The 14,397-nt window shown below is 37.5% G+C and overlaps 1 protein-coding gene across 1 annotated transcript in view; it reads left to right on the forward strand.

Moving 5' to 3' along the window:
• Positions 1-6,602: 6,602 nt before the first annotated feature.
• Positions 6,603-14,397, forward strand: part of LOC137618258 (LYR motif-containing protein 4-like) — a 32,727-nt gene continuing 24,932 nt past the window's right edge. Inside the window, exons 1-2 of the mRNA XM_068348419.1 lie at positions 6,603-6,763; positions 10,069-10,186. Coding sequence (XP_068204520.1) covers positions 6,681-6,763; positions 10,069-10,186 — 201 coding nt within the window. The 5' untranslated portion in view covers positions 6,603-6,680. The remainder of the gene's footprint in view (positions 6,764-10,068; positions 10,187-14,397) is intronic.

Here is a 14,397-nt window from a genome sequence, read left to right on the forward strand (position 1 = left end):
TCATATATTTTGTTTAGATCTCTTTGTAGTGAGTTCCTATGTTCATCACAAGTAATTTCTCTACTTATTCTTGTGTCATTGGCGAAACTTCTCACTACAGAGTTTTCAACATCTCAGTCTATGTCTGAGATCATAATAACAAACAGCAGTGCAGCTAATACCGTACCTTGTGGCACGCCAGATATTACCTGAGCTTCATCTGATTTCTCGTCATTTGCAACCACTATCTGTTTTCTGTTTTGCAGGAATTCTTTTACCTATTTTCCTATCTTTCCCACAATATTATGCTTTCTCATTTTTTTTTCTCTAATTTATTATGGTTTACCTTGTCAAAGGCTTTTGCAAAATCTAGATAGATCACATCTGTGTCATTTTCATTTATCATATTTTTGTATATGTTTTCATAGTGTGCTATCAGTTGGGTTTCTGTACTTTTTCCGGGCACAAACCTGTGTTGACCTACATTAAAGAAATTATTTCTAACCAAATGATTCATTATTTTCTTTTTTATTACCCTCTCACACACTTTCATAATAGGTGATGTTAGACTAACTGGTCTATAATTGCTTGCCTCTAGTCTTGATCCACTTTTGAAGATAGGGGTTATATGAGCTTATTTATGTTTAACATATATCTCGCTCATATCTTCACTTTGCCTTAGCAGTATTGCAAGCGGCTTCACGATAATGTTTGCATCTTTTTTTTTAAATCGCTGGAACTCCTTCTGGTCCGGCTGCCGATCCATTTTTAATTTCGTTTATAGCCTTGACAATATCTGCTTCATTAATATCTATATCCGTTAGATATTCAACATTTTCTTCTCTCATTTCTGTTTCATTATTCTCAATTCTTGGCGTGAACTCACTCTTATATTTTTCTGCTAATATGTTGCATATTTCCTTTTTTTCATTCATTAGCCATCCTTCAATTCTTAGAGGGCCTATATATATATATATATATATATATGTATATATATATATATATATATATATATATATATATATATATATATATATATATATATATAATATAATATATATATATATATATATATATATATATATATATATATATATATATAGTATATATATATATTTATATATATATATATATATATATATATATAATATATATATATATATATATATATATATATATATATATATATATATAAACGAGGAGAGAGAGAGAGAGAGAGAGAGAGAGAGAGAGAGAGAGAGAGAGAGAGAGAGAGAGAGAGAGAGATTGGTGCTGTATCTTTTCCAATTCCAGTTTGTACGAGAGAGAGAGAGAGAGAGAGAGAGAGAGAGAGAGAGAGAGAGAGAGAGAGAGAGAGAGAGAGAGAGAGAGAGAGAGATTGGTGTTGCATCTTTTCCAATTCCAGTTTGTACGAGAAAGAGAGAGAGAGAGAGAGAGAGAGAGAGAGAGAGAGAGAGAGAGATCAGTACTACATACTGTACAATTAACCTTGACATTAACTTTCGCCCCCTAAGCACCGGGCAACGATACATACATCGCAATTAACGTTAGATCGAGTTTTGCTTCGCCGAGAACTTATGGCTCCCCGAAGATGACGAGAGCGCCGAAGGCCGAAGACCTTTGAATCCGATTTACGTCATTACGAGGGGCAAAGTTAAGCGTAACTATAAGCTTTGATCTAATTGGACAGTTGGACTTTTGGACGTTGAATCAGAGAGATTGGCCATTACTCTTTGAGGATATTATCTCGTTTGTTTATTGATTTAATCGTTTTGTTGTGTATTTATCAGTGACGATAAAAAAATTCGGAGATAAGATAGGATATTAGAATACTGGAGGGTGTCTCATTTCGAGCGACTGTAATTGGTATGGTTATGTGATATTATTATTATAATTATTATTATTATTATTGTTATCATTATTATTATAATTATTACTATTATTATCATTATTGTTATTATTTTTATTATCATTGTTATTATTATTATTATTATTATTATTATTATTATTATTATTATTATTATTATTATTATTATTATTATTGTTATTATTATGAGAGTGAGAGTGATGAGAGACTGGTAGATATGTGTGTTGAACAAGAGATGGTAATAAGTGCTAGCTTTTTTAAAAAGAAAGATAAAAATAAGTATAAATGGGTAAGAGTGGCAAATGGAAGAGTAGTAGAAAGGGCATTAATGGATTATGTATTGATAACTAAAAGAATGTTTGGAAGATTGAAAGATGTGCCGTGTTTAGGGGTATGGCTAACGGTATGTCTGATCATTTTTTGGTGGAAGGAAAATTAGTTGTAGCAAAAGAGTGGGGGGAATAGAGTAGGAGGATGTAAAAGGGAGCTAGTGAGGGTTGAAGAGCTAATAAAACCGGGGGTAAGAAGTAAATATCAGGAAAGGTTGAAAATGGCATATGACGAGGTGAGAGAAAGAGAAACTGGTAATTTAGAGGAGGAGTGGAAGTTAGTAAAAGAAAATTTTGTTGGGATTGCAAGTGATGTATGTGGCAAGAAGGTTGTTGGAGGCAGCATGAGGAAGGGCAGTGAATGGTGGAATGAAGGAGTGAAGGTAAAAGTGGAAGAGAAAAAGAGGGCTTTTGAAGAATGGCTGCAGAGTAATAGTATAGAGAAGTATGAAAAATATAGAGAGAAAAATGTGGAAGTAAAGCGCAAGGTACGTGAGGCAAAGAGGGCAGCTGACCTGAGGTGGGGTCAGGGATTGGGTCAGTCATATGAAGAGAATAAGAAGAAGTTTTGGAAAGAAGTAAAGAGAGTAAGGAAGGCTGGCGCAAGAATTGAAGAGACAGTGAAAGATGGAATTGGAAGGTTGTTAAAAGGAGAGGAGGCAAGGAAAAGGTGGGTGGAATATTTTGAAAGTTTGCTGAATGTTGAGGATAATAGGGAGGCAGATATAATTGCTGTTGCAGGTGTTGAGGTGCCAGTGATGGGAGATGAGAATGAGAGAGAGATTACAATAGATGAAGTGAGGAGAGCACTAGATGAAACGAGAGTAGGAAAGGCATCTGGTATGGATGGTGTGAAAGCTGAGATGTTGAAGGAAGGGGGTGTGACTGTACTTGGATGGTTGGTGAGATTGTTTAATATGTGTTTTGTGTTGTCAATGGTACCAGTAGATTGGGTTTGTGCATGTATTGTACCACTATATAAGGGTAAGGGAGATGTGCATGAGTGTTGTAATTCAAGAGGTATTAGTTTGTTAAGTGTAGTTGGAAAAGTGTATGGTAGAGTAATGATTAATAGGATTAAGGATAAAACAGGGAATGCAATCTTGGAAGTACAGGGTGGTTTTAGAAGAGGTAGGGGTTGTATGAATCAGATTTTTACAGTTAGGCAGATATGCGAGAAATATTTAGCAAAAGGTATGGAGGTGTATGTTGCATTTATGGATCTGGAGAAAACACATGATAGAGTTGATATGGAAGCAATGTGGAATGTGATGAGGTTATATGGAGTTGGTGGAAGGTTGTTGCAAGCAGTGAAAAGTTTCTACAAAGGTAGTAAAGCATGTGTTAGAATAGGAAATGAAGTGAGTGATTGGTTTAGGTGGATCAGTTTAAGTACTTGGGGTCTGTTGTTGCAGCAAATGGTGGAGTGGAAGCAGATGTACGTCAGAGAGTGAATGAAGGTTGCAAAGTGTTGGGGGCAGTTAAGGGAGTAGTAAAAAATCGAGTGTTGGGCATGAATGTAAAGAGAGTTCTATATGAGAAAGTGATTGTACCAACTGTGATGTATGGATCGGAGTTGTGGGGAATGAAAGTGATGGAGAGACAGAAATTGAATGTGTTTGAGATGAAGTGTCTAAGGAGTATGGCTGGTGTATCTCGAGTAGATAGGGTTAGGAACGAAGTGGTGAGGGAGAGAACGGGTGTAAGAAATGAGTTAGCGGCTAGAGTGGATATGAATGTGTTGAGGTGGTTTGGCCATGTTGAGAGAATGGAAAATGGCTGTCTGCTAAAGAAGGTGATGAACGCAAGAGTTGATGGGAGAAGTACAAGAGGAAGGCCAAGGTTTGGGTGGATGGATGGAGTGAAGAAAGCTCTGGGTGATAGGAGGATAGATGTGAGAGAGGCAAGAGAGCGTGCTAGAAATAGGAATGAATGGCGAGCGATTGTGACACAGTTCCAGTAGGCCCTGCTGCTTCCTCCGGTGCCTTAGATGACCGCGGAGGTAGCAGCAGTAGGGGATTCAGCATTAAGAAACTTCATATGTGGTGGATATTGTGGGAGGTTGGGCTGTGGCACCCTAGCAGTACCAGCTGAACTCGGTTGAGTCCTTGGTTAGGCTGGAGGAACATAGAGAGTAGAGGTCCCTTTTTGGTTTTGTTTCATTTGTTGATGTCGGCTACCCCCCAAAATTGGGGGAAGTGCCTTTGGTATATGTATGTATTATTATTATTGTTGTTGTTGTTGTTGTTGTTGTTGTTGTTGTTGTTGTTGTTATAAAGATAGTAATTTTACATTCGCTTACAAAGAACAATAAATTAATAAAGTAAAATCAAATTAAAATAAGTCTTACCATCCTTGTGAGCTAAGGATGAAGGGTTTGCGGAAGCCTATAAGTCTACCTGCTGAGTTATCAGGAGGCCATTGCCTGGCCCTCCCTGGTCCTAGTTTGAGTGGAGAGGGGTCTTGGGCGCTGATCATGTATTGGTCAGTCCCTTGCCTCTGCTATTCATGGGTGATCTTTAATATGTTCAGTGGAAAACGATACTTTACTAAATAAGAGAAATTGGTTGTATGTAAGGTAGTTGAAATTAGATATACGGAAAATGTGTTTTAATTTTTAGAATTAAATATGGCCTTAAGTATTTTACGAGTTTCTAATTCATTCTCTTCTATTAAATGACTTAAATAGCGCAGAGTTTAATATTTTACCGTAAATATCAAGGCATTTTTTAATATCCTCCGCTTGTAACAGAATATTAATTAGACGTACTAAACAACACTTCTCTAAATATAAAAAAAAATAAAAATAGAACATTGAGACTACTGACTTGTTAACTCTGATATTAAATCTTTATTATATTATATTTTGTCGTTATTCGAAATTACACTGCACAATATCGTATATGGGAGAAAGGACTCTACTACTATAATCTTTAATACCATAAGCCGTATCAATACCAAAGGTTAAACGAGTATATTTATAACTTTGAATTTTTGAAAACTAAAACAAAAGATGCACTAAGGCATCGGGAATAAAGTTCACAGCTTCGCTATATCTTAGAATCTTAGCAACACACCTATAGCCAAAAGCGCAATTTCACGCCAACACTAGCGAAAATGCCTTTCCTCTCAACCTGTGTGACGAATGCCAGACGTACAAGTAGTTGGTTAAACATACTATTGCCTTTTTAAAGTATTTTTAATGTTATATACATTATATTTATTACTAATATATCAAATACGTAAATGACACTTTATTTAACTACATGGAATACGAAATTTATGAAAATGGCTATTACATAACAGAAAAATTTAAGACTGCCAGACGTATGTATTTTGAGCTCTTGACAAAATTCACTTAGTTTCATTACTCAGAAAATGTTACTTATACAACAGAACGAATTATATCATGCTTTATTAACATCTGATTAATATATGAAATATACCATCGTGTTTTTTTTTACAATAATAAGTGCAAGATTAATTCAAGTAAATAGTAGTAATAGTAATATGTTCTTGGTTCCTCGTCGCTCAAAGAAAGTTCACATACAGATAGAGACTAGATTATAACTTACATTTATTTCTAAATTAAACAAAACTCTGCCTTAATTGTATATCAGGTAACCTCTTATACTGACGTATCCCATTTCCTTATTCCTGTTCAACTGCTTTTACTTGTTGTGCTTAATTCTCTACCGCTAAATATATGCTATGCTATATAATGTATATCTTAACAACTCACTCACTACATTTTCATTCCTATTACTATATTTCAAATATAGTATGATTAACGATGTCATTGTGACTCTAATAGCCTCTTTAATGCTATTCACATATATTATCCCTTCTGCCATTATCATTTACAAACCTTCTATTTGAAAAAAAAGAATCTGATGCAATTTTTTTTTTTTGCTTTCCATGATGTCTTACGTATTCAACTTTAATATAACAGTTTTTGCATATTTATATCAGGCCTTTTCCCAACTATTTCCCACATAAAGCTCCATTATTTGGTCTTACACTATCTTAATAACTATTCCTTATCATATAATGATATGAAATAGTACAATTTTTTATAGTGATTTATAGCCTTTACTTTTATTACGCCCACTCAGTGATTAATCCCCAAATAACTTGTTCTAACAACCATTTGAGTTTTAGTGTTAATTTCGATGTTAGAATTCTGTAAGTTACGGAAGAAGAAGAAATATTTCCTTAACATTCTTTTATTCGTATCCTAACCATTTAATAATCTTTCAGGGGCTAAATATATACTAAATAGTACTATTCACTAATTATTAGATAAGAATATTTTTAAGTAATATTTGAATGTATTAGAATTATTCAAAAAGTGTTATTAGTCAAAATATTTAAGGATTCATAAAGGAGTTCGAAGACGAAGTCAAAGCCACTTGGATTCGAATGAATTAGAGGCAACATCGACACCCGAAGTCTTTCGTCATGTAAACACTAAACAAATTACGTAGGAATTGTTATTCAACGGCATGGCGGGTGGCAAACGTGAAGTACTTTCATTATACAAGGCCTTGCTAAGAGAAAGCAGAAAGTTCAGCGGTTACAACTACAGGTACATATGGTTATAAGTAATTTAGTAGAATAATAATTCAACATTGTGGCTCCTAAGGTATGTAATGATGTGCACCGGGTTTACCTACAGGTTGTGATAATTATATACCCGTGCACCTATCGTTCTAACCACAGTGAAACAATGCTTATTTTCATTTTATAATGATTGTGTGGGGTGTATGTTTGATAGCAGCTACCCATGTGTGTATGATGACAGCTGACTAAGATCACGGCAGTGTAAGGGTGAGGGGTCGTTAACTCCCCTTCTGTTAGGTAAGTAGGGTAGGTTAGATGGGGGGTAGTTTGTAGCGCTACGGCCAAGCGTCCTAATTTGCCTTTTATCGCTCCGACTGTTATCATGTATAGAATAAAAACATTTGGAAATGGTCTACTGATCTTGAATATGTTGTGTAAGGGGGGTCTGGGGGGGCACAGCCCCCCCTGGGTAAGGACACGGCTTTTAGCATAGGTTAGGTGGGTTTTTTGAGTTAGCTTCTCCCCGCCAAAATCGATGGCCACAGTTCAGAATATTCCCGTTTTCTACGGGATCTGGCCGTCACCCTACGAAGGCTCCTAGATGGGGAAGTATAGGTTAGTTGGTATGGGGAAGAATTGGTTGCTGATGTACAAAGACTCTCATATTTAGTCATATTTTCATTTATATAATGATAGTGTATCTATTTATAACGAAAATTCATAGCCGCTTATATGAGGAAATGTGTATTGTTATCCTCTAATTTTCTTTTGGAATCCTACCATGTAGAGTGTAGCATGTCTGGGTAATATAAATTCAGTGATATTTCGATAAAGTTGCACCTGTCCATTACCGCATCCTAGTATACAGGAGCTAGATATTTATCTTCTATGCAAGCGAAGCGATTGCACACCAGAGGAAAAATCATTTTTCGGCAATATTTCAATAGAGTCGCATGCCGCGCGCTTGCTTCGTTTGCAAAAAGAAAAAGAATCCAGCTCTTATGTAATGGGAAGTGGTAATGGCTAGGCGAGACTATCAAAATATCACTATAATTTTGCTTGTAATAGTTTAGAGAAGGGTGGGTTAGGTTGTTTTGCGTAGGATTGGTAAGGTTAGGTTTGGACATTTTTTAATTAGGACTCAACCTCCTTTAGATACTCGCCTCAGCCATAGAAACTGGTATTTGCAATTTTTGTGCTAATGACTAATTGGCTCTTTTTGTGGTCTTATGATTTTTCTTTATTCAATCGACTACTTTCAATTCTAAAGCGACTCTATTGCTTCCAGATGTATTTCGTGCCTGAAAAATCATTTGTTCCGTAACCGAAATACAAACCACGCTATTTACATTGGGTTTACTTTCGCCGTAGCTGAAATGACGAGCCAGTAGTTTTTAACGAGGGTTAACTACCCCCGCGCTAGTTAGCGGGGGCAGGGGAAGGGGTAGCTTGCTACCCCTCCCCCCCACACACCGGTGATTTGCTTCACTTCACTTAGAGGTAGGACTTGACTTGGGGGACAGGGCTGGCGGGAAAATATGTGTAAATAGCTAAGGTTTGTATGGTTAGGAAAAATACAAATTATCTCCGAATTTGTCATATCTCGCTTGGGAAACAAATTAAGGAATACAACTTTACCTGAGGTTCCCCACCTAACTTAATTATCAGCTTTTCTTTAGCATAGTACATCTTCAACTTAAGAGGCTGTAACTGTTATCACTGGTGTTTCAGAAACACTAAATTTTTGCAAGTGCTTTTCTGTAGAACAAGGTTACTGTACATGAATATCATATCATTGTTTATATATGACTTGTCTTTAACACTACTGATCTTCGTAGATAGATCACTAATTGAATTGCTTGATTTACACTTCTTTATTTTTTTTCTCTCACCGGCATTGTTTTGACAAGAAACATATGTAGACAATTTCTTTAGCATTTTCTTGAGGTAAAATTCACATGAACACAAGTGAACACTACGTATGTGATGTATAGCCTCTGCTCACTGCACGACTGATTTCGTACTACTGTAGTATTCTTAGTATTGTCCACAAATAATGCGGATATGGAGTTTAATTTTTGCTCACAAACTGATTAAATGATCGTATACCAATTGGAATTTTCATGCTCATATTCAGTGACTAGTAACCAGAGGTATCAATGTACAATATATCCATTTGAACTAGCTAAGCTATGCTTATTACTAATCTGTTCTATCAACTGACTGATGACTCCTAACCTTCCCTCCAACTCTGCTACTATTGAAAACAAGTCTACAGCTACATGTAAAGAAGAAAATTCTTTGAAAAGTCTTGTAAAGAATCATTATATTGAATCGGCATGTATTCAATGCATTGATTGAAAATCATTACACGTACTCTGCTCCTTTTATTTAAACTAATTGTTAAGTATTAGCATAAAAGAGATGTTTTGCTTATAAATAGTGCATATACTTGCGGTTAAATGTACGTTTTGAATAGTTGTTGTTACCGTATTGATATTTGCCTTTGCTTCCAGATGCATTTCATAACCAACTACTTTAAAGTTTTATCCTATGATTTCAGTGCTATTTCTACTCTACTGATTATGTCATCTAGAATATGCTCACATATTTGAAGAGCGAAACTTGAATTTCTCTCTTTGAAACTGCTTAATCAATTCATCAACTCGGCTTGGACTTTTTAAATGTGGACCTCATAAAGGAAAATGTAAAGGTTTCCTTGAAAAAGTTGCAATTAAACATATATGAACTTTGTGCTGTACTGTACATTACAGTATATCCATTTTTGCCAGTAGGCAAGGCTTTGAAATTATCACTTCTCTCTCGTCAGCTGAACACAAGTCTACAAATATGTACTATACAAGTATGTGAAATATCTTTAATCTATGATGTTAATTGTGCTTCATTCCCAGATTTGTATGTAGAAAATAATGGTTTTATGATATTGATTATTCATCATATCTGTAGTTTTGTATAGTAATAGTCTCAGTCAGCTTACAAAAGCAATGTACCTCACCCTGGAATACTTCCAGATAAACTAGGTGGCTGAACTCTTGTGGCCTTATTACCTAGGGCAAATTTGAGGCCACTGTAAATTGTGTGTTTTTACTATATACATAAAAATTTTTTTAGGTACAAAATGAACAGCTGTCTTGAATGTGTTAGGGAATTCTCTATAGTGTCACACTATTACACCCTTTAATATTTACTGCTTTGCTAGTTTTGGAATAAAAACTAAAATTTTGTTTTTAGCACTAATAGGAATTAAAACAAATTTAATATGGGGTTATTGTTTGTGAACATTTAATTATTTCTGAGTCTTGCTTTCAGAGAATATGCCATGAGAAGAATTAAAGATGGTTTTAGAGAAGGAAAGTCACTCGTTGGTGAGGAGCAACAGAGGCAACTCCAGAGAGCTAGGGAATCTTTAGAAATAGTGAAAAGACAGGTAAGTGTTACATTGTTTTCCTCTAATATTACAGAGGCAAAAGTTATTTCACTCATTTTATATTTGTATTTCTTTTATGTAATTTTCTGTGTGTTCTTGCTAGGAGCCCTATACTCCTTGGGTAAATACATGTACTGTATTTGTAAAATATATATATTTTGTTGTTGTTGGGTTCTTGCTCATACAAGAATATGAGGAAATGAACTAGTTGATATGGAGGCTGAAGATGTTAGTTTGTAAAACAAAGGTTAACACTGAAATGAGAGAAGCCTAATACTAATGTTTTGATGTAATTAAAATTATCAGACATTACACAGGCTTAATATTTTTTTTATAGTTTTTTGGTATGCTACAGTGTCAGCCATGATGTCTTTCAGCTTATACATCACTTATTTAAGGTTAATGCTTAATTTTGGTTTGTGCTAGAACCCATCTAGGGTGTGAGTTATCAGCCTCGGATATTATATTTGGATGCATTTAGGATTTTTGCATTGAGAAACCTTTGTGCCCATGTGTATTTTTGGAAGGTCTTTCTTTTAAGGATCTTGCAACCAATACCTTTTTTTCTGTTGGCATTTGCTTGAGATGAACGTGTTAGCGATTGTAGGCTTTTTCCAAGATTGTGGGTTTTGGTGTTGAGAAAATTATTTTCTCTTGCCTACCTTCTTTTTGCATTTCATCCATATGGTGGCATAGGGATAGAGGATAGTGCCTATGGTGTCTTAACCAAAGATTTTATCTTTCTGGATGGTTTTTAAAGATTGTAGAGGCTTTTACAGGAAAGACCTGTCGATTACTGTATCCAACTAGGGTGGCTAAGTTTCAGTTAGTTAAAACTTAAAACCTTAGGGAAACTTCCAAATGTGTTGGTGGCATTAACATTTAATGTCATCCCTCATGAAGTTAGTGACTGAAGCTCAAAAGGAAATAAGTTCTTGTGGGACTTAAAGGCTGGGTTCATGATATCAGGAGAGCAGCTACTTTCTTTAATTCCTATAGAATTCTTTCTTTGTGTTTCGGCAACAGCTCAGTGGCATACCAAATACAGTGGGTTTTCATAAGCACTTTATAAGCTGGTTTTTTTTATGTTATTGGGTGTTGGATGGGATCAGCGAGGATGTTCCAGTGTATCTAGTATTGAATGCATGTGGAGTGATCTGTATAGATTAAAATACAGTCAATTAAATTTTTTGTGAAGTATAGGCCTTCATTGTATTTATTTAGTATAGCTCAGTAAGTTATTGGCCAGTGCTGTGGAAGCTGCAATGATCTTCTAGTGTAAAGTATTGAAAGTGTGTAATTGGGGCAATATGTATTGATAGATTCCTTTGTTTGTTTGAATTTTAGGCCATAGTGGCTATTTGGTAATTGATTTTTCAAAATATGTATTAATGCATTACTGCTGAGACTTGCTAGCAGGATATGGCATTGCTTTAAACTTTCCTTGTTGAACCCTCCTCGTTCAGTGTGGGATTCATCCAGATGACCCTAAAGCGAGTGTCGTCATCATCTCCTCTTTTGTCTGTTGACGCAAAGGGCCTCATGAGTGTAGAAATAATTATTTTCAATATTAATCTTACCCGATGATCATGTAGCTGTCAACTCTGTTGCCCGACAGAAATCTACGGTCGGGATACGCCAGCGATCGCTATACAGGTGGGGGTGTACACAACAGCGCCATCTGTGAGCAGGTACTCAAGTACTTCTTGTCAACAAGAACTCAATTTTTCCTCTGTCGTGCCACCGGCTAGACCTACTTGGATACGCTGTTGATTCTGGAGTTATTGTTCACGATTTGGTGATGTATTTGCTCTAGAGTTTAGCCTTCGCTATTCAGGAAGCTTTATCATTAGCTTAGCAAGTTTTTGGAATTAATTTTATATCTCTCCGCCTTTTATAGGCCTCTTCGATTAACTTCCTTTTATTATAAACTTATAAAAATTAATTTTTAGGTTTGTTTATATGCGACCTTTCCTAATAGTAGGCGGTCTTTTCTTGGAACCAAAGTTAATTAACATTGAGCCCGTCATATCGTTTTTGCCTGTTAAGATTTTATGCTATTTTAATTTTAATGTTTTTGAAAGAATTTCTTTGATAGTCTCGTACTGTTTTCAAAGTTGAACTAACGTTTTGTTTTGTCTCCGCAGTTGTTGACGTTCAGAACGTTCAACTTGTGCTCTATCGTTACGATAGAGAGAGAGTATTCACGGTTTCACGTTGCAGTAAGAGTAAACCGATTCTAGCGTTTTGTTCATTCTTTCTTAGCTTAAATGGTTTTAATTCTAATAAAGGAACTTTTTATTTGGGAAATCTTTCAGTTTTTTTCCTTGAACAATAATATGTTTTAACGATATATATAATTGGGCTCATCTCTCAGGTTCTAAGTCAAGAGAGAGAGAGAGAGAGATAGAGACGGAGGGAGAGAGAGGAGGATAAACGTTTCGTTCAAGCGGGTAACGTTGTTATCGTTTTTGCTCTTCTCCCTAGTCTCTTTAGGGGAAGAAGGTAAAACGTTTCTAGAGTTTTATTCTTGTTCCCAGGCTTTATGCGGTGAGAGATTTTAAACGTAGTTTATTTGATCTAGTGTTTAGTCTCTTTTCCAGCCACTGAATTCTTTATCTTTCATTTTGTTTTTCTGTTACATTGTAATACTGTTTTCGCAATTACTAACTTTTAATGAAGGATAGGATTGCGTGTTTCAGGTACTAACCACTTAAAGTTTCGAGTTCAGTGAAATAAGTGCAAACAGAAAATCAAAAGTGATAAAGTGATAAGCGCAAAGTGTTACAGTGTTGCGTTCGAGGGTTCGTCTGTTCGTGCCAGTTGTTCGCCTAGTCTGGGACCTCTTACAAGCTCCCAAGCCCAGGGGAGAAGTAATGTCGAAGGACTTATGGGTTCATCAGGCCTTGATCGACGAACAGACGTTTCCCTCCGTGGTTTCGGGTGTATCCACTCACGTAGCCGACGTGATCACCCCACCCACACAAAGACGAGAGAGCCCATTTATTCCTCGTCTGCGGAAGAGGTTTCTCGCAGAAACCATGGACCAAATCTTGCAGCTTTTAAGTGCAAGTCGGTCCCTTCCGCGCAAGTCCAACGGCCTAGGTGTAGCCACTGGGTCAGTTCGGACTTGCTGCAGTACGACAACTGCACACCTCCCAGAGAGGCAAGGTGGTACCGCAACAGGCAGTAACTCCGTCTGTTGCCGCACCAGCTGTTTTAGACCCTCAGTCTCAATGGACAGTACTCCGTTTGTTGTTGTCTTTCATAGACCCTAGTGGTCCATGCTGCAGACTATACAGTCTCAGCTTGCTCCTTCATACAGGAGTATCATGCTGGAAGGTTGACAATGCAGCCTGTTAACCTACAACCCGCCGAGGTTGTGCGCTCAGCAGATTCTGCGGCTGCCTGCTCCCACCCTCCACCTGTGAGAGCTCCACCTCCGATGCGCAGTCCACCCTGCCAGACGCATGTTCTTGCTGCGCCTCCTGCTTTCATGCGTGAGCTGCCGCATCGGGAGTTGCCGGGTTCCAGCACTATGCGGCAACCTCCTCAACCCATGAGGCAGGAGCCTCATGCTATGCGGCATCCTCCTCAACCCATGAGGCAGGAGCCTCATGCTATGCGGCAACCTCCTCAACCCATGAGGCAGGAGCCTCATGCTATGCGGCATCCTCCTCAACCCATGAGGCGGGAGCCTCATGCTATGAGGAGCCTCATGCTATGCGGCATCCTCCTCAACCCATGAGGCAGGAGCCTCATGCTATGCGGCATCCTCCTCAACCCATGAGGCAGGAGCCTCATGCTATGCGGCAACCTCCTCAACCCATGAGGCAGGAGCCTCATGCTATGCGGCATCCTCCTCAACCCATGAGGCAGGAGCCTCATGCTATGCGGCAACCTCCTCAACCCATGAGGCAGGAGCCTCATGCTATGCGGCATCCTCCTCAACCCATGCGGCATGAGCCTCATCCCATGCAGCATGAGCCTCATCCCATGCAGCATGAGCCTCATCCCATGCAGCATGAGCCTCATCCCATGCAGCATGAGCCTCATACCATGCAGCATGAGCCTCATCCCATGCAGCATGAGCCTCATCCCATGCAGCATAAGCCGCATGCCATGCAACATGCTCTGCATACCTTACAGCATGCTCTACATACAGCATGCTCTGCATACCTTACAGCATGCTCTGCATACCGTATAGCATG

Source organism: Palaemon carinicauda, chromosome 24 (assembly GCF_036898095.1).
Source record: "Palaemon carinicauda isolate YSFRI2023 chromosome 24, ASM3689809v2, whole genome shotgun sequence".
Taxonomy (NCBI): Eukaryota; Metazoa; Arthropoda; class Malacostraca; order Decapoda; family Palaemonidae; genus Palaemon; species Palaemon carinicauda.